General features: G+C 33.3%; 4 protein-coding genes and 2 pseudogenes across 4 annotated transcripts; 1 reads left to right on the forward strand and 5 right to left on the reverse strand.

The window, feature by feature from the left end:
• Positions 1-312: 312 nt before the first annotated feature.
• On the reverse strand, positions 313-1462 carry LOC120160592 (rust resistance kinase Lr10-like). Its single transcript, XM_039170972.1, has one exon. It carries the CDS (start codon positions 1460-1462, stop codon positions 359-361), a length of 1104 nt encoding a protein of 367 aa, XP_039026903.1. The 3' UTR covers positions 313-358.
• Positions 1463-2343: 881 nt separating this feature from the next.
• Positions 2344-3076, reverse strand: LOC120160593. The gene has a single exon (XM_039170973.1). The coding sequence runs from the start codon at positions 3073-3075 to the stop codon at positions 2344-2346; it is 732 nt and encodes a 243-aa protein (XP_039026904.1). The 5' UTR covers position 3076.
• Positions 3077-5192: 2116 nt separating this feature from the next.
• LOC120160767 (50S ribosomal protein L13, chloroplastic-like) lies at positions 5193-8122 on the forward strand. The gene is made up of 4 exons (XM_039171119.1): positions 5193-5576; positions 6092-6277; positions 6790-6960; positions 7673-8122. Exons 1-4 carry the CDS (start codon positions 5310-5312, stop codon positions 7787-7789), a joined length of 741 nt encoding a protein of 246 aa, XP_039027050.1. The 5' UTR covers positions 5193-5309; the 3' UTR covers positions 7790-8122.
• A 119-nt stretch (positions 8123-8241) lies between these two features.
• Positions 8242-9235, reverse strand: LOC120160594 (annotated as a pseudogene).
• Positions 9236-11895: 2660 nt separating this feature from the next.
• LOC120160333 lies at positions 11896-15256 on the reverse strand (annotated as a pseudogene).
• Positions 15257-15625: 369 nt separating this feature from the next.
• LOC120160264 (probable leucine-rich repeat receptor-like serine/threonine-protein kinase At3g14840) lies at positions 15626-24542 on the reverse strand. Its single transcript, XM_039170675.1, has 24 exons — positions 24423-24542; positions 24166-24346; positions 20537-20608; positions 20385-20453; positions 20222-20293; positions 20035-20106; positions 19826-19897; positions 19667-19738; positions 19508-19579; positions 19338-19409; positions 19180-19251; positions 19000-19071; positions 18766-18831; positions 18577-18636; positions 18458-18493; positions 18349-18389; positions 17881-18260; positions 17609-17804; positions 17324-17479; positions 17129-17247; positions 16840-17050; positions 16487-16724; positions 16221-16371; positions 15626-16145 (listed from the first exon to the last, which is right to left on the reverse strand). The coding sequence occupies exons 1-24, from the start codon at positions 24511-24513 to the stop codon at positions 15741-15743; spliced, it is 3048 nt and encodes a 1015-aa protein (XP_039026606.1). The 5' UTR covers positions 24514-24542; the 3' UTR covers positions 15626-15740.
• Positions 24543-27218: the final 2676 nt, after the last annotated feature.

The raw sequence follows: 27218 nt of genomic DNA on the forward strand, positions 1-27218 counted from the left end.
AAATGAGAAATGTATGAATGCTTTGATATCGGTCTTACCACAAGTGACGATTCTTAGTAAAAATATTGTTACAAGACAAATACATTAGCATTGACTATAAAAACAATAATAATGATTAAACAAACATAACATAATAAATTTATTCTGTCGTGTAATTATTGCTTTAGAAACAATTTCATTCGGTACTTATGTAATCTTTGAACGTTATCCGTTAAGATTAATATGGTCTTCCGAATTTCACATACTATAAGTTGAATTACAAGAAAATAAGTCATTATAAGGATGCAAATTAAATCATACCCTCCTTTTAAACATTGCACAACTTGCAGTACATTACATTCCCCTATGTGTTGAGTTCTTAATCCCTATCATTACTTGACATGCCCACAGAAAACACAAATGACTTGGGAGGTACTTCAAGTAGCTCCACTTCACTTTCAAGCATCTTCAAAACTTTGCTCATTGAAGGACGATATACTGGCTTTGTCTGAATGCACCAAAAGGCAACAGTTACCATTTTCCTCACAGTTTTCTTTTCATTTTCCGTCATGTCTCCAAGCTCTATGTTCTCCCCTAACTCGAGTCGATCATAAATCCATGTAGGAAAATAGATTTGACTTGAATGATCAGCAAAAGCATTCAAATTTTTCCTCCTCCCCACCATTTCCATCAGCATCATCCCAAAGCTATAAACATCAGCTTTATACGAAACACCTCCAATGTTCTTGTAAAACAGTTCAGGAGCCATATATCCAATTGTACCTCGTGCTGCTGTGAGAGAAACAATACTGTCTTCTGTTGAATACAGCTTCGCAAGGCCAAAATCCGAAACTTTTGGATCAAAGTTGTCGTCCAAAAGAATGTTATGTGGCTTGATATCGAAGTGTAAGATCTGCATGGCACAACCGTTATGTAAATATTCAATACCTCGACCGATTCCAAGTGCAATCTCAAACATCTTTTCCCAGCTCAAACTGTTACTTTCTGGGGAAAATATCAATTTGTCTAATGATCCATTTGTCATGAAATCATAGACCAGAGCTTGTTTCTTTCCTTGCACGCAAAATCCAATGAGTTGCACAACATTCACATGGTGAATCCTTCCGATAGTTGCAACTTCATTGATGAAATCTTGACCTTTACCTTTCGATTCGTTTAATAATTTTACTGCAACGAGTTTTCCGCTTCGAAGTTCGCCTTTAAACACGGTTCCGAAACCTCCCTGACCTAATTTATTCTTGAAACCATCTGTTATTTTCTTGATTTGGGCATAAGAATACCTTATAGGGATGAAGTTCTTTTGGCTTTGAAGAAAGTTCTCAATCTCCTCGTCCATCGACAAATGCCTTCTTCTTAATTTGTGTATAAGGGCGATCAAGAAAAATATCCCTAAAATTATCCCTAAAAATATCCTTAAGGGCACGATCCCTGTTACAAAGGTAAGAAAATCAAGCGAAGCCATATTTTTCATTTATTAAGTTTCATTTGATAAAAGTACAGAACTAATGCGTACCGTATATTGCAGCATAAAAAAATGCTGTTGGAAGAAAGATACAAGAGAATTAGTGCTATGTTATCAAACGAATTAAAAATCTAAATTCAAGTAAAAATAATTTTAAATTATGAGACAAATGTGAAAAGTTAATTTTATGTAAAGATTAGATTATACCTTTTACGATAGAGTTTTGGGAGAAACTTAAAAATTTTAAAGTTTTAGATATTTAAATTAAAATTTTCAAAAATTTTAAAGAGTTCAGTTTACATGTTTAAAAAAAAAGAATTGGGGTCAAATTAAAAATTTTAAAAAATTGGGAGGCTTATTGAAATTTATTAAAAATTATGGGAGAGGTTTAATTAAGAACATTTAAAAACTTTAAAAATTAATTCAAATTTCTTAAAATTCTACTAGGGCCAAATTATTTATAATTTTTTTTAAGGGTTTAAAATTGAACTTTCCAAAATTTTAGGGGATCCACGTGTCCTCACTTAGTTCCGGCATTGATCAGATGGTTTACCACCTATACTTGAATAGTGTATTAAAATGTTAATAAATAAATATATTAGATTGAAAATTAATCTAAATGCTAATGCTTTAACACTATATTTTTGCAAAATTTCAATTCTATCTAGAAATTCTTCTGGTAAACAAAATAATAATAATAACGAATTTTTAGTGATATTAGTATTAACGAAATCTGTAAAACAATACCTCCAGCAACCAACATCAACAGGGACTTCAGTCTGGAGTATTGAACAAAACACATTAAAGAAATGGTTAAGTTCATCTGATTAGTTAAAAAAAGAAGAAGTAAAGAATACATTTCAAAACAAAGTAAAAAATTCTCACACGTTAACAACTGAGTTCCACTGCAGCCATGGATAACCTTCACGAATGTTGGGTGACCATCTGAGTTGGACGCCCATCATCAGTTTTTTGTAAATATCAAAAGTAGAGGCGTCACTGATGTTATGAAGATTGATCGGAACCCGGGCGTCAACCGTGCACGACGTATGTAAATCAGACGGCGCCGTTTTTCCATCCAAAAAATAATAAAAGAGATCATTAGTTGGTGGAGAGGAAGAACATCGAGAAGCATCGATGTAATTAACCCCTGACCAAGACTTTTTCATCTTCCTACTGCACTTAACCACATAAACCTCGCTATAATTGTAATATGCATAACTATCAATTTCTGGTTGACTTAATTTTCCATTGTAAGAATAACGCAACGGAAGGGAACCGTGAGGAAGAGAGCAGTAATGGTTGTACAGATTCACATCTACAAGATGAATAGTATACTTAACGTAAGAGATGTGTTGAACATAGAAATTCCCTTGTTCCCCAGAGAGAATTGTTCGGTTGTTGTCGCACACCAGCTCAAATACCTTGAGACCACAGCTATGGTGGTGGGATTTTAATCGAAAAGGGTGACTGATGTTAAGGTTTCCACACAGAGTAAAGCGGTTACAGTGCTTGCCTATGGTTCTGACGGTGCAAGCATGAGGAAGGAAAGACAAAGCTAGGGCCAGCAGGTGCACGAGGAGCCAAAAGAAGGGCTGTTTTGGTGTTGTCATCCTTAGGTACTTTCAGGGGGAGGGAAGGAGATTAAGCTGAGGCTAACAAGTGAAGAGTTCAATTTCTTCATCTTACCATTTCTGCAATTTCTCACTTTTTAAAACTAAAAAACTCAGTCAACTAATTAAAACCAAAGTACCAAACCATAAAACAATTCAACACAAAGTCATTATCACTCTAGCTGTGCTATAACCTCATCCGCGTTGTAATGACAGAAAGTATATTCTCCGTGAAAATGCATAGAATGTTCGATAAATTATGTGTAAATTATTTATATAATATTTGTTTATGTTCGTTTATTAAATTAAATAAACGAGTATAAATAATATTTTATGTTCATTTAATAAACAAACGCGCGATTAGTTTATGTTCACAAACAAACTCGTTTGTTGGCTCATATATCTACTTATTTATAAGCTCGTTTATATGGTTTTCATTTTCATTTTATTTTTTTACATTTAAAATATTAATGAAGGTAGTAGCTAAATTAAACACATGATAAATTTTAGAATTCAAACTTTGAAGCCTAAGGAGCTTAAGGGCCAATGGCATAATTTTATCACTGTGTTCGCGAAAATATGTCTACAAACACTAAACGAACATGTTGACAAACATATAAATGAATATGTTTGTGAACATTAAGTGAATCGAATATGAACACCTTCCAAAAATAAATGAATGAATACAAATACGAGCATGATACTAAAAATTTAAACAAACACAAATCGTATATTAACACCTTAAACAAATGAACACAAATATAACTTTATTAATTCAAACCTGAATCATTTACAACCCTAATCTCAACTACCCCAGTTTAGAAATGTTTTGGAAATTTGATGCTATCATTTAAATAAGAGCAAACCTTATAATAAGTGTTTGCAATTTCTTGTAAATTCAGAAGACACTGTAGTTTATGTTATATCCTGTGACTTATATTTTTGATCCAATCAGAAGAAAAAAAGTTTGGCAGAAAATCTGATGAAAGACTTGACTTTTTTGTAACCATGTTCACTTAATTAATAATTATTGATAATGAAAATCTTGGCCTTCTGTCTCTCTCTGGAGAGACAGAACTCTAAAAATAAAAATGCATGTTTTTAAATTGCACTTTGAATGATTCTTGGTCTGCCTCATAGATAATGCAGTCTAAATTGAAAGTATTTTACACCTTCCTCATCATTTAAATGAAGTAAAACCATTTAAAACTCTTGTATTTTTTTCTGTCATAATATAAAATGCTTGTAGTCTATGTCATCATTGATGAAGACTTCCAAAGTTCTGTTAAACACAAAAGTATTGCATTTATAGTCAATGCATGAATTTAGAATGGTCAATCAAATAGGATGTCTATTTGACACGGTTTGCACTGTTTTTTAAAAGTACGTGTATGGTTTTTAATAGTGATATAAGGTATTCAGAAGCAGTACTTAGTCGTAGAGTTTAGAGAGCTTAATTTAAACTTTTAAAAATTTAGAGGTTAAATTTAAGAATTTTAAAGACTTCCGTTTATATTTTTTTCAAAAAAAGTTGAGGTCTAATTAAAATTTTTAAAATTTTGAGAGACTTAATGAGAATCTTTTAAAAATTATGGGAGGGGTTTAATTAAGAATGTTCAATAAGTTTAAGGATTAATATGAATTTTTTAAAAATTTGAGGACCAAAGTAAATATTTTAAAAATTAAAAAGATCTAAATTATAATTTTTCAAATTTCGGAGGGTAGTGCCTGCACTAACCCCTCCGCCTTTGAAGATAATATTTAAATCTTCTTAATTATTGATAATACATAAATATCATACAGATGTAATTATTCAAATAATTTTTTTTAAGAAAAATAATATTTTTTAACTATTAAATTCGTTTAATTATTTTTTAGAATAAAAAGTAAGATAGGATAAAAAAAATCAGGTCAAGAGTGTTTTCCCCATCTTTAGATGGAATTTGCAGGCCCAATCTATTTCTTCTTGCCTCGCCTTGTGTTTAATTTTCATGGTATTTTTATGCTTGTATTTTAAAAGCTCAAACCATATAACCGTAAAGCCCAAATCTATCCATACATGGTCCAAGCTGGATAGCCAAGGAATTACTGATTAGTGATTACGGATTACTGAGCAGCAAAAACCGAAAAATAAATGGTAGTAAAAGCTAGGGACATGAAAGCCATCTTATCCAGTCTGTAGTAGTTGATAAAAGCAGCAAAGGGTGAACCAGTACTAGTGTAAAACCAAAGAAATGGCGATCCTTTGTTCTTCAACCTCAGCCATTTTCTCTTCTTCTTCAGAGAGAACTTCATTTGCTTCTTTGAAAAAGAATATTCCTAGTAACCAAAGCTCATTTCTTGGGTTCTTCCCAGTTCTGGTATTGTCAAAACCTTCTGTTGTTCGGACGACAACAACGCTATCTTTCTCTAAACGGGATTTCCGGGTTCGTTGTCAGGACCTCTCTCTTGTCCCTGAAAACCAACGTTGGATGTTCGAGGAATCCGAGGCTGATGGCCCTGTAAAGACTCTCTTTTTCTCTCCTTTTTTCTTCTTCTTTCTTTGTTAAAGTTATTTTTTTCTGGGTTTTGAGTGGAAGGTTAGTTAATGCAATTATGACTTTGAATTTATTATTCATAGGGTTCTTTTGGTTAAACCCAATTTTATTTCAAGCTTTTTGTCCATTTTTGTCTGAAAATTTTGAATTGTTGTTGATTTGAACCTTGAGCAACACTTGTTAAAAGTTTCAGCTTTGAAACTTAGTCATTAGATTCTTCCTGGGATTGCAAAATTGGGCATTTCTAGCTTCCTTTGAATGAAAATTACTGATGATTATCTGTAAGTGGAATTTCTGCTCTAAAGGTGTGCATAATTTCTCTTTAGTTACATCTTACACAATTATTAACTGTGGATCTGCATTCACTTTCGAACTCTTATTATCATGTGCTTTTTACTTCTCACTGTATTCTGTGATGACATTTCTGCTTTTCTCCCCGCATGCTTGCTTAATTTGGATCACGTTCTTTATGTTTGCAGGACATTTGGAACAACACATGGTATCCGAAAGCTAAAGATCACGTGAATACCGAAAAACCATGGTATGTTGTAGATGCATCAGATAAAATTCTGGGAAGACTTGCATCGACAATAGCTGTTCATATTCGTGGAAAGAATTTGGTCACTTATACTCCTAGTGTGGATATGGGAGCCTTTGTGATAGTGGTATGCGGTTTTGTGTTGTTCACTGTCTTGTTAAATTAGGAGTTGTTTTCTTTCTAAGAACTCGTTTATGCTGTTTGTTGCTAAACCAGGGTTGAAAAGAGGTTTGGCTATGGCCAAATTGTTGACTGCTATGTGCAATTTACATTATTCAATTGCTCTCTAAAAGGCTTGGTTTTCTTTATTTTGGATATGATTTGTTCTGGTGTGCAAAAATAAAGCTTTTTGGACGGATCACCTTTAACTAATCAGTTAAGCATGTCTATGGATGTTGATTTGAGCTTTTGATGCTGCGCTTGTTTACATTTTCTCTTCTAGAAACCTGTAACTATCAGTATGGATCTGGTTTCGTATATATTCTGCTAAAGATATTGTGGCTTAAAGGATTATGATTCGCCTTATAGTGATTTGGCATTTAGTGGAGGGAGCTTTATTTATACCTTCTGGTTTCGTCCAGTATGTTTATTTTATGTTTTAGAAATACTAAAAGTTTGTGGTGTGCTTTGACTCCATAGGTGAATGCTGAAAAAGTTGCTGTATCCGGAAAGAAAAGGACACAAAAGCTCTACAGGAGGCATTCAGGAAGACCAGGTGGCATGAAAGTGGAAACATTCAACCAGCTGCAGCAGAGAATTCCCGAGAGAATTATTGAGCATGCTGTCCGTGGTATGCTTCCTAAAGGAAGGGTAAGTTCACTGTTTCTCATCCGAGACTATATGTAGATATTTGTTACCAGAACTTGGGTTGAGTGTCGGATATGAGTATGTAGCTAGTACATGTCTGCTCAGTTTCTCTAAGTTCTTATAAAGTATATTTGAAGGAGCGTACACACCTATATATGAATGTGCCAGACATAGATGTAGGGCACGGAAACTTTAGAGAATGTGAAGAATCCGACACATACATATCAGTTTGTATGAATTCATATGTGGACATAAAATTTTCCATCCCATATACCTATACTTTAGGTTCTAAATGAAGGATAATAAATCCTCATATGCCTTCGGAATTTGTCTTATTGCTGATCAATCTGAAATGTCTTGGCTATTCGTATCATTGTGTGCTTAGCTTTTCTTGCACGTCTGATGCTCATACTACTGCTACCTGCTAAGCTGTCCATGCTGTTTAAACTTGTTAAGAGTTTTCCAAATGACTTGGGTTGGGGAATTATGTTTTCACCGATTATATCAAGATTATCAACTGCTCAATGCTAAGCTTTCCAAACTGTTTAAACTTGTTAAGAATTTTCGAAATATGACTCGGGTGGGGGTATTATGTTTTCACCAACTATATCAAGGTTATCAGCTGTTGCATTGAATCCATTGTTTCTTTTGTATACTTTGTGCACGATGTTTATCGAGTATCGCCTAGCTCTTAACTAACATTTGCCTTCCTCAGCTTGGTAGAGCATTGTTTAACCACCTAAAGGTTTACAAGGGCCCAGACCATCCTCATGAAGCCCAGAAGCCTATCGAGCTGCCAATACGGGACAAGAGGGTACAGAAGCAGAGATAAACAAAGATAAAGCAGGGTCTGGCTTGAGAGAGTGTAGGCAATGATGCTTCCCTCATTACTGGCCATTTTCTCATGTTTTTGGTCCCTCTGGCTATAAATTTCTCTCTTTGGCTCCCGCTATGCGAATGCGACAGCATGCTGCTCCCGTTTATATTTTGATTATAGAGGTATTTGAAATGAATCTTACTCTTCTTGAGCTGAGTTGAATGCTAGACTCTGATGAATATGTTTCAATTTCCTTAAAATGTAGTTTAAATCGGATCTGTTGTCCTTGAACCAAGTTTGATTCGTTAATCAAGTATTCATCATTTATCCATGGGATTGAACCAAGTTCAAATCTTTTAATCGGTTGTTCACCGTAGTGGTGGCTAGCAACCGGACTGATTGCAGGTGTGTCCGGTTGCAGGTGTTGGCGTGTTGTAGAAAAAAGAAAAGAATTCCTTTTATTGGAATCTAAAGTTTTATTTACTTACAATTATAAACAGCCAATGTGGCTGTTATGAGTTGATAAATTATCTCCCAACAATATATGGGAAAAGAATATCTTACTGAACCAAAGCTGCATATAATAGTTGATTCCAAGTATCAGGCACACCTGCAAGACACCAATGGCTGCAATCGACAAACTTGGGGCCTCCGCCGGCATAAATGGAAAGGATGACCATCTTTCCGTAACTGTGTTAGCAAAGTAATGTCAAGTAAGTGGACAGGTTTAATCATTTTACTCAAAACAGTCTTTAGGATAGCTTCCCCAGGCACAGGAGGTCCAGGGTATGTTGACCCTTTCAGACTTCAGTGGCTCTGTTTCTTTACTGCAATCTTTGTGTGTTGGTTCTCCCCATTCCTTGGCACTGTTAAACAAAGCAAAATGAAAGAAACTTAGTTGAAAAATCATGGGGTAATTCTTGAGAAGGGATGAGAAGTTTCTAGAAGTTACTTGATATGAACTGCTGCAACTCCTTGGAAGAAGACACTGGTCTTGGAAGGATCAATGTTGTTATCAACCCAATATGCCCAAGTTGTCATTGCAATCTGGTATGATTCCATGTGATCCATCTCTTTCACTGTCTTGTTTCCATATTGGAAGTAGTCCCACCTGCAAAACAAATTCTTCATTTTTTTTCATTTATAATTCAATCATTTCAAGTTCAGATCAATTCGATTCCTTTAACAAGAATTCAACAGAAAAGGAAGTACAATTGCAGGCGTCCTGAGTGAGTCCACCAGTGATAGCTATTGAAGATCAAGACATCGACACCCAGCCACATTTTTCCGGTACTGATCGAATCAAGCTTCAAAACTTTACAAATCTTTTCGTATGCCACATCTGTCAGGAACCCATTTTTAAGCCAGTTAACTGAAATCCCATAGTCCTGCAATATATGTATGTATGTGTGTATATATATATATATATATTTTTGAACAGACAAGAATCAGTTGGAGCATGCAAGTGAGAGTTGGAGATACCAGCAATGAAAACGTTGAGAGATGCCCTTTTGAGCTAAATGTGTAGCTTGATTTGGGGACTGCAGAATGTAGCATGCAAATCAATGATTTCCACATATTGTTGCTTAATGAATCCCCCACGAAAAGTATCTTCTTCTTCCTATATTTCTCCAGAAAATCGATTCCACTGAACCTAGGACCATAATTCAAGAGAAGACCGCTAAATTTTATCAAACTGATACAAAATATCATTAAATTTTTAAACTTTTATATTTATTATAACATTATGATGATCATTTTATAACAATTCAATAAATTTCATGATAATTTTATAAACTTTAAAAGTTCTACGACTAAAACAATCATTTAAGTATAATTCAATTACTTCTAATATACTTTACCTTAATACAAATCAGAGTGTCTTCAAATCTTGATCGAGTCTATGCTTTCTCATCATTAATAATCATGTATAATCTGAGTTTTTTTTTCATCTTTAGTTGGAAGGAGTATTTTCAAGAAAAATTACTTCAATATTTTAACCGAGATAGTTAAGGTATTAACTATTTGGATTAATTTGATAGTTTTATAAAAATAGAGAATCAAATTATGATATATTAAAGTATGATGACTAAGTATCAAGTTTGAATAAAATAGAGGCACCATAACCATAGTTGGACCAAAATAATCATTTTATCATAGTCCAGTTACTTTACCCTTCATATTATTACCAAAACAAGGGAGAAAAAAAGTGAAGGAATAATAAGAAAGCTTTACCTGTGGAGTTCACAGCCATTAGGCTGCCATCTATACTTGAGGTAATTCCGGTCAAGCCTGCCATAATAAACAGAAGGATGGCCGTCTTTCCTCGGCTGTGAAAGCGTTGCTATATCCAGCAAAGTCACCGGCTTCACCATGCTTTTCAGCTGTGAGGTAATTCCGGTCAAGCCTGCCATTTTTCTGGCAGTCGAAGCCGCCTCCGATGAACGGACAACTCGAAGAATCATAATGAGGCTCAAAGGAATCATCAAAAGCCCAACTCCCTCGAAAAAGATCACAGTTTTCACTTCCTTTGTCTCCACTTCACGGCCTGTGTTGAAGTTGTGAACATCTCCATGAACTAAAACTATGAGTGCAGAAAGAGAAAACGTTACAAACAAATCACTCAATTAATAGACTGTAATAATCAACTCATATGTCACTACATCGACCACCGTCAACTATTTTATGCAATAATTGATCAATTTGATCTTGTTTAATTCATCATATTAAATTTTTGATAACATCTCTCAAGATCTATGAAATTACCATACAAAAAAAAAATTAGAAGGAAATTTTGTATGACTCATAAAATTGACACGTAAAAAAACAAAACATTAATAAGAGCCTCGTTAAAAGAACTTTCTAAATTTAGATGGAAAAAAAAGAGTTCACCATATCAATATCAATACATAAGCGAATCTTTCACAAAACAACACACACATAAAGCTGACAAGGCAACTCAATCAAACAACAATTTGGGTACAACAGATTTGACCACCAAAATTCTAGTTTCTAACCAATATAACACCAGACTTGGGGCCAAAAACCACTACGCGAACCAACCTGCAACACCAACATTCTCAAAGCATTACACTTGCCAAGAATGCCAATTTAGCCTTCAATTTGTGCCTATGCAAATGTAACCACATCCTCACCAACACGCCAACAGAAGCAGCCCCGACTCAACGCCATCATGCACAATCTCCACGAAAAAGAAAACAATAGATCCCTACCCCAAAGGCAAACAAATCACAAAGGCTCAACTCCAACAATTCACACAGAAAACCAGACTCAAACTCTTGTCTCTCAAGCTCTTTTCACCATTAAACTTCTTATTTTGCTTCTTGGTGCTTCATATAAATTAAACCCCACTGCTCCAACAACTTTCAACCTACAAAACAACTATAGCTACACAACAGCAAAATCGAAATGGACACCATTTTTTTCACAAAGGAGGATTAACGATCGAAACTACTGTAGGATCCAAAGACCATTCACAAAATCAGTAGCAGAACGAAAGCGAATATGCCACTTGCTTTTACCCCATATTCCAATTCTCTGCATGGCCTGATCAAATAATCGATTCTCGCAGCAGATTCTTTTATTGAAGATAATGTCATTGCGAAAAAGCCATATAGACCAGACTAAAAAAAAAAAAAAAAAAGCCAAGATCCAAAAAGATTTGAGATCCTTCTTGATCGGTTGATTATTCCGTACCATGAGGAGGCTTTTGACGTTAACCGGAATAACGAAAGCGATCTTCCAAAGGGCACACCATCTTGTCCATAACCTCCACACCACCTTGCATTGGCGAAACAAATGCTCTGGAGTTTCAATCTCTTCATGACACAACCCACAAAAACAAGATTCTAGATTTGATACACCTCTTTTCGATAGCTCCGATAAAGTAGGAGATATTCTTAGGAGATGTTCTTTCTTTCACCAACGGCATCTCCCCATTGTTCAAATTGTCAAATGAAATTTCCAATCTTTAAAAACGTCAAAACCCGAAATGAATTTCTTTTTTACAATTTAATCGATTCGTTCGTGACTTTTTAAAATTAAAAAATATCTGTATAATCTTAGAAATAATTAGATGACACGTTTATAATCCTACAAAGTTAAAAAAATTGAAAATTTAAATCAGCATCCCTAGCTTTCTAGGAAATTGAGAGCAGTGGAAAGAGGATTTCGTTCCAAGGGTCAGGAGGTCCAGCAAGACACCAATGGCTACAATCGTTTCCACTCGCTCCATAATAAACAGAAGGATGGCCGTCTTTCCTCAGCTGTGAAAGCGTTGTTATATCCAGCAAAGTGACCGGCTTCACCATGCTTTTCAGCAATTGCTTCACTATCCCCACCGCCGGCGGCAATCCTCCAGGATATGTGGTTCCATTCAATGGTGTTGTTTCGTTTTTACAGGTTGTTGAAACCGAACGATTCCATTCCCTGCCACTGTCAAAGTTCAAACTACGGTTAAAACCGAACGCTTTTATCTTACGAGACGCACTTATCTAGATAATTTTTAAAAGGCTTAATACTCAAATAAGTGCCCAAACTTACACTTTTTACTCAAATTGGTGACTATAAAGTATTTTTTGGCCCATTCAGCTGCCTAACGTTACAAACGTGACCACTTTAGGTGCTCGAGACGTAACGGCCGTTAGTTTTTTTCTTTAAGTGACACGTATCACAATCTGATAATTTTGAAATTTATTTTTTTAAAAAATTAAATCATATTATTATAATTATAAAAAAAACCTAATTTCAATTACAAAAAACCTCAAAACCCATAAAATCTTCAAATCCTAACACTAACCTTCGTCCCCACCCTTTCTGGCCACCGCCGACGACAACGACGTAGCCCATGCCATCATCCTAGTTATACGCCATCGTAGTTGTCGTCGATTGACCGTCAGAATTGCTTAGGATCGCGATTTTCATCCTAGGGTTCGTGGGGTATAAAATGTCGATTCGTCGTCGATCGATCATGATTTCACAATGGTTTTGGTCGTCGGGGGAGATGAGGTATAGTGGAGCTTTGTCGACGGCAAAGGGCGGCGGTCGACGTGGGTTTAAAAAAAATATAATTTTTTTTAATTTTATATAAAAATTTAAAATTATCATATTGTAATAAAGGCTTAATACCCAAATAAGTGCCCAAACTATACTTTTTTCCCAAATAGATGCCTACAATATTTTTTGGCTCATCCAGGTGCCTAATGTTACAAACGTTACACCACTTTAGGTGCCCAGACAGTCAACAACGTTAATTTCTTCCGTTAAATGACACGTTTCACAATCTGATAATTTTAAAGTTTTATAAAAAATTAAAAAATAAAATTATAGATAATTTTAAAAAGAAAACACATAAATTTTGAAATAACCCCAAACCTTTGAAAACTTCATTTCAACCCCTAAACCCACATCGACCGTCGCCCTTTGCCGTCGACGAAGCTCCACCCGACCTCACTTCCCCACGGCAACCAAAATCCCTATGAAATCGTGAACGATCAACGGCGAATCAACGTTTTATACCCCGTGAACCCTAGGATGAAAATCACGATCCCACGCGATTCCAACGGCTAATCGACGATAACTACAACGACATATAACTAGGATGATGGCATGAACTATTCGGCGGTGGTGATCGTGGCCGAAAAGGGTGGCGACAGCGGGTTAGTGTTAGGATTTGGGGATTTTAGGGCTTTTGTAATTTAAAAGAAATTAGGGTTTTTTTTATAAATAATTGTATTTTTAATATTTAAAAAAAAAAAATTCAAAATTATCAGATTATGACATGTGTCATTTAATGGAGAAAACTAACGGTCGTTATGTCCCGGGCACCTAAAGTGGTCAGTTAATAACGTTAGGTACCTGGATTAGCAAAAAAATATTGTAGGCACTAAATTGGGTAAAAAAGGATATAGTTTGAGCACTTATTTGAGTATTAAGCCAAAAATAAAATATAAAATTTAACCCAAAAAATGCTTACTCGTAATGGACTGGAGAGATGCCCTGAAAAAACACTTGACAAGTGAGAGGATCAACATTGGAATCAATCCATTTGGACCAAGTAGTTAGTGCCTCTTTGAATGCCATCAACCTATCCATATCTCTATATATCTTTCCCTTGGATTCAATGAATTCCCATCTGTCTAACATGTCAATATTTATATAAAATCATCATTTTAAAATGTATTATAGGACAAAAATATATAAACAGACAGAGTTAGAATAAATTTGAAAAATGATAAAAGAAAATGACACATACGGTTGATTCTTTCCTTAGACGTATGAACCCACCAATGCCATGAATTAAAGATGAGAACATCATATCCTTTCCATGAGTAATTCCCATTTTCGATCGAGTCAAGTTTTAAAACCACGCCTATACTTTCTTTCACCATATCGACAAGATACACATTATGAGAATACACCAATGAGATCCCAAACTCCTGCAATAAAAAGTCATTTTCAATTAGATAAAAATATTCGTTAAAAGTAACATATAAAATAACGAAACTCGTTGATAATCAATAAAAAGGATAATATTTATCAACGTCAATGACAATTTATCGCTTTTAATTTGAATAAAAAGTCGCAAAAGAAGAGATAATGCTTTATTATAACTATATAATAAAACTCACCGGTAGATAAAAGGTAGAGTGGTTGCCTACACTCTTTAAAGTATAACTGGATTGCGGCACAGCTGCATGAACCATGCATAATAATGACTGCCACATATTCAAGCTTATTGAGTCCCCAACAAACAATATCTTCTTCCCCTTCATCTTCTTCAAGAAATCCAAACCATTGAATCTGTATAAAAGTGATCGTTTATCGATATATATAATATTTACATTCAACAGATGGGATAACTTAAACTTTCTCGTTAATGATTATTATTTTTTGTCATAAAAGTGGATAATTCGTGAACAATATTCCGTCACCATACATTGTAAGATAAAGCAGTATTTTGTTTACATTTAAATATGCAGAAAAAAGCTGTCATTTTGTTTATGAATCGTCATTTTCATACCACGTTACAGTTTTTTGTGGTATCCATGCCACTAGCTCATTTTAAGAAATCTCATCGTTTAGTACTTAGCTTTTTTTTTTAGAAAAAAATAAACAGTAAATACCTTGGCAATGAACAAGCAGTAGGGTTCCATTTATATTGGAGGTAGAGTTTATCAGGTCGTCCATTTGCTTGACAATCGAACCCTTTGCTTATGAAGGGACAATCCGAACTGTTGTAGAGAGGGTATGTAGCATCTTCTATCCAACTCCCTCTGAAATAATCGCAGCCCCCACCAAATTCAGACGACTCAACTCGGTCCAGCCATGGAATCAGAAAAACAATGGAAAAGGCAATACTGCAGAAGCTCATATGATATCCATGGCGATACTCCATTTTTTTCAAAGAGACAAAAGGTGGGTATGATTTTATGAAATGGACTTGAAAATTATGAAAGCGGTGCTGTATTAGAGTGTTGTAAATTGCAACAAAGAGTTGCAGATATTTATACTCTTATTTGGTGTTGTCAGGTAAATTTTACTATTATTATTTATTTATTTCCTTGGTAAATTTAATTTTTAACTAATGTTTTGGCTGAATAGTAAAGAATAATGATATTTGAGGTGTTAATTGGTGGATTCTCAGACAAAAATGTTTATGTCAGATTAAATTAAAGGTGATATTAGAGCTACCAATTGGACAAGTTGGGTTATTTAACATATTTTGGTCTTAGCTATATATGACAAAATATACAACATTTTGTAGGTACAAAAATGAAAAATACAATTTGCATGAAACCAGTTTGCTATATGTGACAATTTATGCTTTGCTTTTTAGCAAAATTTTACTATAACTTCCCTCTTTTTCTTTTTCCCAAGTTTTCTAACTTACATTAACAGGAAGCAATGTCCCAGTTCATTTCCATCAACATTGAAGACAATTGGGTTAATTTGCCGAGTCTCGGTTCTGCCAATACTCGGAAGTTATAGTGACTGGATAAAGATCAGCAGTTGATGATGAGGATGAAATCCATGGCCCAACTGCTGACATACTGTGTGTCTGGTTTTCAGGGGCACTGTTTTCTTCAAGATGCTGGTAAAGCTTCTTCACCATTGCCTTTGAGCTCGATCTGTCCGTGAAACGGCTCGAATATGTTTTGATTTTCTGAACCGAAGCCTTCCCTTCAAGCATGCTGACCACAGAGGACATTGCAGGCCTAGCCGCCGCGTTAATATCGGTGCATAAAAGAGCCACATTGATCATTGCTGTTACTTCCTCTTTTTTGTAATTATGGCCAATTCTTGGATCAACCAAGTCCAGTAGATTTCCTTCCTCCTTTAAAACGTGAACCTGCAAAAACAATTGGAAAAGTTGAATTGAAATGAAATAATATCCAAGATTTTAGTATGTGAATGAGAACGCTACCCAATCAAGAAGATAGAAGCATTCGTGCTTCGAACGACAACTTGTGTTGCCCCTTCCGCTGACGATCTCAAGTAACACGATCCCAAAACTATAAACATCGGCTTTGTCAGTTAAATAACCGCGCATTGCATATTCAGGAGCCATGTAGCCACTGCAAAGTTAGAAACTTAACTTCAGTAATTGAAACAATGAAGTTAATTCCATGCTTTGCATTAAAGTATTGCATGATTGCATCAGCTTGCATGTTGATCGGTTTGTATGCTTACTATGTTCCGGCGACTCGGGTGCTAATGTGAGAGTTATCCTCTTCATCAAGCTTCGCTAATCCGAAATCTGATATCTTAGGGTTCAATTTCCTGTCAAGCAAGACATTTGTAGCCTTGATGTCTCTATGAACAATCTTCAACCTTGATTCTTCATGGAGATATGCCGAACCTCTAGCTATTCCGATGCAGATTTTCCGTCTTGTTGGCCAGTCTAATTTCAATTGGCATTCTTGTGGACCTTAAAATAGCCAGATAAACAATCCTTCAGACATGTTTTGCTTATTTATACATGATACGTAAATGAATAGATTTAAAACTAGGCAATCGAGTAAAGTCGCGTGGCTAAAACATACCGAACAATGCACGAGCGAGGCTGTTGTTTTCCATGTACTCATAGATCAATAACAGTTGGTTTCCTTCTATGCAACAACCAAATAGCTTTACCAGATGAGGGTGTTGCAGAGCAGAAATCATTCCGATTTCGTTCACAAACTCTCGATTACCTTGCTTCGATTTAGAGGATAGTTGCTTAACCGCTACGACGGTGCCGTCTGCCAGAATGCCCTGCATACAAGACGTTTTATCGGCTTATTCATTCCGAGTGGAAGTAACAAGTAGAAAGCATTTGTGGCTGATAATTACCTTGTAAACAGGACCAAAGCCTCCTTCTCCAATTTTATTAGCAACATCAAAGTTATTTGTGGCAGATTTGATTTGCCTCAAGCTGAAGGAACCAGTCTGCAAGTCTAGACCTTGTAAGTCTGTGGAAATGTAGCAAAGCAGGATTAGGACCTTTTATATGACAGCTTCTAAAGCCTCTGATTTCACTAAAAATACCTCTTTCCAATTGGCTTTTTTTCCTTAAACAGCCTTTCCACCAAAGTAATGCCCCAACCAGAAAGATGGCAAACACTGATCCAGCTGCAATTCCGACCACTGCACCTACCGATATACGGCCGCTACTACCACCATCTTCTGCTGGAGGTATAAAATCTGCTTGAAAAAAATTATACAAGAGTTAAAAAAGATGGGATGACCGATGACATTGTTTTCCACAATGTCTATCCGGAAACTACGAAGAACATGTAGTTGAGAACAATGTTAAAGCCTTTTACAACGTACCGGGATTCACGGATATAGCTGATATAAGAGGACCATAAACTCCTCTAACAGGAATGGCAGTAGTCCCTTTTCCAGCCCATTGAAGGCGGATCTCCAAAGTACTATTAGTCACTGCCGCAGGAAATTTCTTAATGACCGCCTTACCGACTCCACCTGCTTCGCCTGCGATGTTAAAATCCTTCTGCACCAGCTTTCCCTGCAAATAACTAGCTCCAGTTAAATCGAAGTTTTGCCGAAAGCACAAGGCTCTTAACATTGTAATGAATAACTACCTGGAGATAAATGTCAAATATGCGCCTTCCTAAGCTGCTATATGTATTGTCATTAGTGAACATTATCTCTGCAAAATGGAGGTTGACAGTGTAGTTCCCATTGCCCATACAAAATCCATAGTAAGCCAAAGAAATGGGAGAAAGGCGTGCATTCATGTATAGTCTGGAATCATTCATGGAGAGTTTCGATGAATTCGTCCAAATATAAGCGTCCGATGGATGGTCATCGTCCAAGAAGTGACCGGTGCTGCTGAACGCCCAATTAGTTCTGCTTTCATAAAATCTCGATGCCCCGGCTCCATCTGCATCATCTTCATATGTGGTATTACCTCCAATAACTACTTCTCTCCCACCACAATTTATATGGAGAGAGTACCAGGCTGAGACATGATAAACAACAGATAAAAAACTGCCAGAGTTTCATAAAACAATTTAACATTGTTAAGATCCATAAAAGTTTCTACTTACATTTTAGACAACCAAAACTTCTCAAACAAGAAACAGTTCCCCTGTTAAAAAGTCCAAAGAAATGTCATCATCTTGACAACAAGGAGAAATAAAAGAAGTCATCACTTACGAGATATCATTACTTGAACTGCTTGCAAACAGGTTCCTGCAGGAAAAGATCACAGATGCAAAGTTATGGCTGATAAACAAAACATCCACAATTCAAAGCAATGAAAATGAGATTCTTACACGGTCCTCTGTTGACAAGGTGTCCCTTGGCTTGCAGCAAAATTGTTATATGAAAGATCACTGCACCAGTATTAGCCTTTTGAATGTTATCATTTCATAAACATCTAATAAGCTCATAAGAAAGACATTTAGAAGAGATTCTAATAATTTCCCATTGCATGATCCAATCTTTTTGGAAGAGAATCTTACACATTGTCTCCTTTTTCAAGTATCCAACTAGGTACTGAACCAGTAAGCAAGTTTCTTGTTAAATACCTGTTCAAAATAATAACTTAATGAAGTCGAATACACTGCGGTATATATTGATATTGAATGATTAGCCATTTATAGCGCCAAATTAAGTAACTATATTCATGGTATCAGCAAGAACAGCTTGATATTATAGGAAATGCGAGAAAAACAGCAATCATATCAATCACTTACAAGTTATCCACATCCATAAGGCCAGAAAAACTGCTCGGAATATCTCCGCTGAGTTTGTTAAAGCTGAGATCTCTGCAAAAGAAAACAAAAAGTTATGAAGTTAAACAAATCCTAAATATTTCTGAGAATCACAGTGAAAATCTTTGTTAACAATGTGCAAACTACAGGTTTATGACTCACAAGGTCTTCAACTTTGTCATATCCCCAAGATAATCAGGTAGCTTTCCGATGAGATTGCAACTCCTCAATATCCTGTAATTCAACCATAAGCCTCTGTTATTTCATGTATTGACATATATTTTTTAATGTAATCTTCTTCATTTTGGAGTTTTTCTTACAGTATCTTCAGTTTCTTCATGCTACTAAGAGGTGGAAAAGTTGCATCATTTCCATTCAAGTCACTGATTCTCCTGTATATCAAAAATTTTCATGAGTATATAAATCATAATACAACTGCAATGTTCTAATCTGTAGGTTTGAAGAATATTAAAATCGATATCAAACTTACAGGTCAGTTAACTTTATCAGATCACCAACGCCTGATGGAATTGGTCCCATCAGACCGCTTGCCTGTATTACTCTGTCATTACCAACATTCCATTTAGGTAAGTAAATGATAAAGAAAGGTCATGATTAATAAAGTAATGTTCTAAAGAGCTCAGCTTACAGTTTTTCAAGTTTTGTCCAATTCTGGATGAAGCTAGGAATCTGTCCAGTGAACTGGTTATCACTAATCCGACTGTCGAGAACCCCGAAATGATCACAACCCAAATCGTAGTATAGAACTAGAGCTAAATCTTGATAAATATGGAAAATAAAATCTTACAAATCTCTCAATGTGGTCAGCTTGGTAAATGTTTCAGGTACTTCACCAGTAAAATTGTTAGAGCTAAGAAGCCTAAACACCAATAACAACAAGAATTATGAAGAAACATATAAACTAGACCATGAAGAAGATTCAGACATTCAATCAAGCATAACCAAAGCAGTAATAAATAAAAAATCCTATGAAAATCTAAAGATCAAGACTCGTACAGTCTTTCGATGGCAGGTAGATTCCCAAGCTCTGGAGGCAAAGTCCCTGAAAGCTGATTGAACTCGGTTGTCCTACATGATATTTTTTTCATAATTAAAACTGAGTCAGCTGATATTGATAAAAATATTCCTATAAATAGCCATATTCAAGGAACAAATACAAAGGAACTGAATATCAGAAACTCACAAGCTGGTAAGAGTACTTATATTTCCAAGCTCTTTTGGGATTCGACCTGTTAAACGATTTCCAAGAAGAGAACTGCAAAGAATCATCATATTAATTTCAACATGGGAAAACAGTCATGCATGTGGTGCATCATAATATGAACATGGGATATAGTAGAACATACATGTTGACAAGTTGCATGGAACCCCACTCTGGGGGTATTGTGGCATTAAGGAAGTTGCGGCTGAGGTCACTGCAACAACATTTAACGGTTCTTAAGTTATTTATGTTCTGTAAGAAGGAATTTCCATGGTGTTGAAAATAGTTTGGACTTACATTTCTTGAAGGAAAGAGAACTTAACCAAATCTTTTGGGAGGCTGCCTTGGAGATTCTGTGCCTTAAGAATTCTGTTTCAATAGAAATTTGCATTGAGACTAACTGCCATTGAAATGATAATGACAGATAGTGGTTGTTCAAAGATTGAATCTGGTGTCAACAAAAGACTCGTTTCATATACAAGTTATAGACATATACATTTTTTTTTTCAATTTGATCCTTATGTTGTTAAATTTTTTGCATGTCTATGAAATTTGTAGAAGAAAAACTTGATTAAAAGTCTAATCCAAAAATCCAGTGCCAGGTAATTATTTTCACCCAAAAAAAAATCAAAATGCACCAAATATGCATTATTTTATGTTATTTCATTTTCATCTGCAATCGTTAAAAATCAATGGCACTATAATGAAGGTAAACTACGCTTTTCCATCACTCAACTTTGTCTAGGTTCTTATTTTGGTCAATGACTTTAAAAAAAATCAATTTAATTACTTAATTTTTTATTTGCTCCTATTTTATTCACTTTATCATTAAATTATTAACAACATTGTGAAGAAGAATCTTTTTCATTAAAATTATGAAAAGGCTCAAACAACTTTCTTCAATTTTAATGATAAAACCCCTAGAATTTTCCTAAAACATAATTTTTCATATTCCATTTGATTTTTTAAAGTTGGAGTATCTTCTTCCAAATTCCAATAGTAGGGAGGTGGAGAAGAAGGAGATGAGTTATATATCTTGATTCTATGTTGATAGAATGACGGAGATTGTATATCAAAGTCACTTTCCTCAGGATTTTGGGTTGAATTTTGTAAGGATTTTAAAAATTTGAGAAATTCTACACTGATAGAGCAGTAGAGGATGATGAAACAACTTTGTTGATGTCTTGAGTGCTCAAAGTCTTAAGTGGTCAAAAAATACACAAGAAAAATGATAATTTCGACGTTGACATGACATATAAATAAATGAAACTCTTAAAGTTTTATCATTCTAGGGGAAGAAGATGAGAAAAAAATGAGGTGGACACACATGACTTCACGTCAGCATAAACCAATATATGTCATTATGTTATTTCTGATTTAATGTTTGAGTATCCAATACATGAACAATTCAAAAGTAGTGAATAAATTGAAATTTTTAAAGTTAAGTGACCAAAATAAATTAATGGGAAAAATTGAGTATAAAAAACACAATTTATCCCTATTTTAAATATGTTCCGCATAATACATATTACTCTATCTGTCCCATAAAATATGTCTCTGGTTTTAGTATGTGAGTCTCCCAATAGAGATTTTTTGAATACACAATAACTCAAACTCGAGACCTTAAACCATATCAATCTACCTATCATTTAAACCAACCCCTATTAGTTTTAAAATTATTAACCTTTAATTAAAATAACTATTAAAATAACAATCAGTTATTATATATATTCAACTATATAATTTAATTACTATTAAAAAACTATATAATTTAATTTTAACTAGAACAACCCTAAACTAAAGATGGATTAATTGAAATAAAATTGCATGTTATAAGCAATAATCCTGTGACCTTGGTGGTAAAGGAATTGTTGTTATTCCCGTTTTTTGAGCATCGACAATACCAAAAGTATGAGCGATCAATGTCAAATGGTTAGACTCATATCATGATTTTTTTGAAGACTCGTTATCTTTTATTTTTTATTTTTTATAATTATAAGTATCTAATTTATTAGATAATTTATATTAATTATATATTATAAAATTATTTTTTAACATAATTTTTTCATTCATAATATTATGATTTAAATTCATAATTTAATTTAAAAGTTATAACATATCATTTCACAAGACTAATCATTAATTAATTAATTTTTATTTTTAACCATAAACAAAAGTATACTTTTAAATTCTATGTATATAAAAAAATGTGTACACATAAAAATTCAAATACAGTATGGTGATAGTTACAGAAGGACTGACTGACACTGTTAGATTACACATAAGCAGTGATTGATACTGTTAGATTACGCCATGATGCATGCATAATAACAAATTGCTTTTGATTCTATGTCTTTTGTCTCTTTTATTGGTCCCATATTTGACAAGTTAAGCATGAGAATATTTTAATTCAATTAAATATTTAAAGTCACATCTTCTCGAATATCCTTCATATTTAAACGATTATTAGATATTAATTTTTTAAATTATTAAATTTTATTAATTTTTAATAATTATTATAATATTATAATAATTATTTTTTTAATACCATTCTCCACTTTTACATGTAAAAGAATATATTCTCCTATTAGATAGGGACTATAGTATGAGTGAGACAGGTTTCGGCATGGACGGTCCTTCTTGGGACGAAGGCAGCCTTGACCCCGTCAATTTCTTTTAAGTAATATTTTTTCAAAAGTAAATAAAAAATTTTATTTGGCCATTTTAATTAAAAAAATTATATTTATGAAAAATAAAAAAATATTTTAACCCGTACCTTAATAAATTCATGATTTTGCTCCTAGGTTTGGGTATAATTAAGATGGGCAAATGGGGTCAAAGTCAACACAAGTGGGCTTTGTGTACTGTTTATCATTTGTCATTTAAAGAGGTAAGAAACAACTTGCCCTGCCTTTGTTTGATTTCTTTTTTTAAATTAATGCATGCATAAACACTTGTAATTCCCTTTAAATAAAAATATATTTTTATTATTACCTTAATCACAAGCTTTACGGTTAATAAAGATGAAAGCACACGATAATAAAATGCCACGTTTCTTTCTTCTTTTTTTGTATAAGTTTAAATCTAGATATTTATTTTAGAAATGTAACACTTCTATACTTAATAAAAAGTTAGGATAATTGATTATTATATAGTTAAATAAGAGTTGATTGTATTATATATCCTCAAACTATGATTATCATTTTAAATTAAACTTTTGAGCATTATAATTTCATCCTCAGATTATGACACATTCTAAATTGATCCCAAAACTTTTGAATATTCTAAATTCATTCTCAAAGTATAACCTTCATTCTAAATTGATCCCTAACATTTTGAATGTTCCAATGATATCCACTAAATCATTCAAAAGTTTGGGGATGAAATTAAAATATTCAAAAGTTCGAGGAGCGATATAGAATAAGGGTCATTGTTTAGGGATAAATTTGAAATAATCAAATTTTAGGGACTAATTTTAAATGAGAGCCATAGTTTAGAGATGAAATTTTATAAAAAAAAATTGAAGACCAATTTAAAATAAGAATCATAGTTTGAGAATGTGTAATGTAATTAACTTGTTAAATAATAGTTTTTCTTTTAAAACAAAAATAAGTCTCAAGTTTCATATGTAAAATTAGAATTTAACACATCGAACAAAATATTCCAATAAAATTAGGTTTTAATTTCTGGCATTGTATATAGAAAAAATAGATGGCTCGGAAATAACGTAGTAGAAGATGAGAATATAATTTTTAGAAAAAAAAAATTAAAATCTCAGACATCTATTTTCACTCATCCAACTAAACTAAAATTTGTATAAAATTAAAGAGGGTTAGATTATGTAAGTGAATCCTAATTCATAAGAAAAATAAAAATAAAAGAGGGGGTGGAAAATGAGAGAGAGAGAGAGAGAGAGATTTACGTACATGCTAACGACATGGCACACTGTGTTATTGCCATCGGTGAAGGAGCAATTACAGGTGACGGAATTCTCAAATCCCTTCATCGGATTGGCCGTTGTCCACCCTTCTTCTCCACTGCATGGATCTACGTTGAAGTTCCAGTTATTCTTCCCCAGTGTCTTTCCTATGTCTTTCAAATATTGTACTGAAAGAAAACGCACCATCAAGACATTACTCAAAACAAAAACAGAAAAACAAAACAAAACCCAACAGAACATTACCTTCATTGTCTGTAAGAGTTGCTCCAAATACAAAACCAGAAAGGCAACAAGCAAGAGAGATTGAAGCTAGAACAAGTCGAGAAACAAACATTTTTTTTTGGTTCTTCTGGACAAAATGAATGAATTACATCTAAATGCAAAACATAGTTTTATATTGTTTGAAAAGGAGTTTGGGGGTTAATTCTAGTTTTGAAGATAAAGAAGGAGACCTTAAACAAGACTCATAGATTGAGATCAACGAAGTCAACCATTATTGTAAACTTCCGTAGGACTATAAACAACAACTTGTCCGGTCCCATCAGTTGAATAATAATAACGAGAGGACCAAGTTGCATAAAATATATAAAGGTGTATGTATGGATTATGATAATTCGCCATTGATAAGGATGTGCACTCAACCCATGAGTCTGCATGCTTTTGTGGATATATCTGCATGTTTGTTGTTATATGATTTTGATTTTTTGTATAAAGTCCCTCGAGATTCGTAAATACTAATATGAGGTGGAGAAGAAGAGAAAGAGACGAGAGAAATATCATGGTAGTGCCCTTTTAACTTTTTGGAAAAATATATAAAGAAGAAATACTACGTTTAAGCAACTTAAAATTATATTTTCTTGTATATAATTACAACAATATTGTTAACTAAATTCAAATTCTCATCATTCAACTTTTTTAAATCTAGTTCAAATCAAGCGACTTTAGTTATTAATGAATGATTATTATTTCTTGGGGTTTTAAGTTTGAGTATGATGTCTATAAGAGTATATCAATATTTATTATCAAATGATTAAAAATCTTTTAAACATATAATACCTTATAATCATTTCATATTAATAAAAAAATATTTTAAATATAGGAAGTAACCCAAACAAATCAAAGGGGCCTAAAGGTTTTATAATTGGAGTTGAATCTTGATGCAAATAATTTTTAGAGTTAATTGCATCATATATCCTTAAATTATGACTTTCATTTCAAATTGATTTTTAAACTTTTTAAACATTTTGATTTCATCCCTGAACTGTGACTTATTTTAAATTAGTCCTTAAAATTTTGAAAATTCTAATTTCATCCTCAAAATATGACTCTCGTTATAAATTTGTCCCCAAACTTTTGAATCTTCTAATTCCATCCCCAAATTCATCCAAATATGTGACTAGTTTCAACAATAGTTTAACCTAAATTTATTTTTTTCAAATATCTAATAACATAACTTGGCCTAACAATTTTATTAACAATGGATGTGATTAGTACCTACATATAATTTGGGATGAAACTGAAATGTTCAAAAGATTGAAGACTAATATAGAATGATAGTAATAGTTTAGGAATGAAATTGGAATGTTTAAAATTTTAAGGATCAATTTAGAGTGAAGGTCATATGTGTAATGCAATTAACTCTGATTTTTAATATTAAAAAATCAGTACTCTAAGTCATAATTATAGATCTGTTGACATTAGATTTGTCCATAAATAAAAATAAACTATAACCCGTCTCTTATATATTTTTTATTGAATTTAAACACAAATTATTAAGTATAATAATTCAAGTTAAACTTATTCGAATTTGAGCTTTTTATCTAAATAATACTACTATTTGTTGACCATGAGTGCCTACAAAACTAAGTGAGTAGCTTGAACAATGTTTAGTTGAGAAATTAACAATTGCTTATAATACAAAGAAAATTATTATTTTTTATTAATCTGGTGTAAGTACAAGATAATATCTGTTCAAAATTTACTTTTAATCATTTGACATTGAATGGTCATACCCATAGTATTGCTGGTGCTCGAACCTAAAACTTCAAGAAATAACAATAATTATTTTACTATTAAAATCACCGGAGTTCGTGCATCAAAAAAATAACCTCTATAGAATTAATGCAAGTAGTTGATTCAGCCCATTGGAACACGCGACTAAGGAAATAATCAATAACAAAAATCCATTATATTTGGGTTGATGAAATATTAATTTGATTGGTATTATTATTATTATTATTAAAATATTTAAAACTTTATAAATTTAAATATATTTTAATTAACATTTTGCTCTATTATATTCCATTTAAGCTTAATTGTTTCTAATTTTACCGACAAAAAAGTTACAAGATTTTTATATAAATACACAAAAGCAAACAAACAGCGTTGGCTTTACCCAATGATTTGCTGGTGACACCTCTTCGTTTGCTTAATGTTGATAGTCAACTTAATATCTCCTAACGAACTTGCTAGGTATTTGCGGTAATATGAGAATATGAAACTATAATACCCTCGTTATCCTATACTTAAATAAACATGAATAATCAGTATATGATCAAGATCTTTTGAACATTCTAAATTGAAAGAAAAAACTAATAACTTTTTTATGTTTGTTTAAGTGTAAATTATCGTTAAATAATACGTTTAGAAGTATTAAGATTAAAGTCTTGACCGATTGATATGATAAAACAACTCAAAATATAAAAATATATCGTTAATTTTTACACGCTCATTCCAAACTTAGTATTATTTATACAAATAAGAATCTTCTTCGCTATATAATTTTTTCTTCACCAATGAGTGTTGGTATAAATGGTTGAGATTCGTGAATTTGAATTTGTAAGATCAAGTTTGAATCCTACCACTGTCCCTCTTGGTGAACAATCTGTAAATTCCTAAATAAATCTCAATTAAGTCTTAGGTATGTCATGACCCTAGAGTAGGAGAACCACCCCTAACCTAAACTTTTTAAGTACAAAAAATATAATTTTTTCTTCGTGTATATAGATATAAGATTTAGAGGTACATTTTTTCAACAAC

Source organism: Hibiscus syriacus, unplaced genomic scaffold, assembly GCF_006381635.1.
Source record: "Hibiscus syriacus cultivar Baekdansim isolate YM2019G1 unplaced genomic scaffold, ASM638163v2 tig00111392_pilon, whole genome shotgun sequence".
Taxonomy (NCBI): Eukaryota; Viridiplantae; Streptophyta; class Magnoliopsida; order Malvales; family Malvaceae; genus Hibiscus; species Hibiscus syriacus.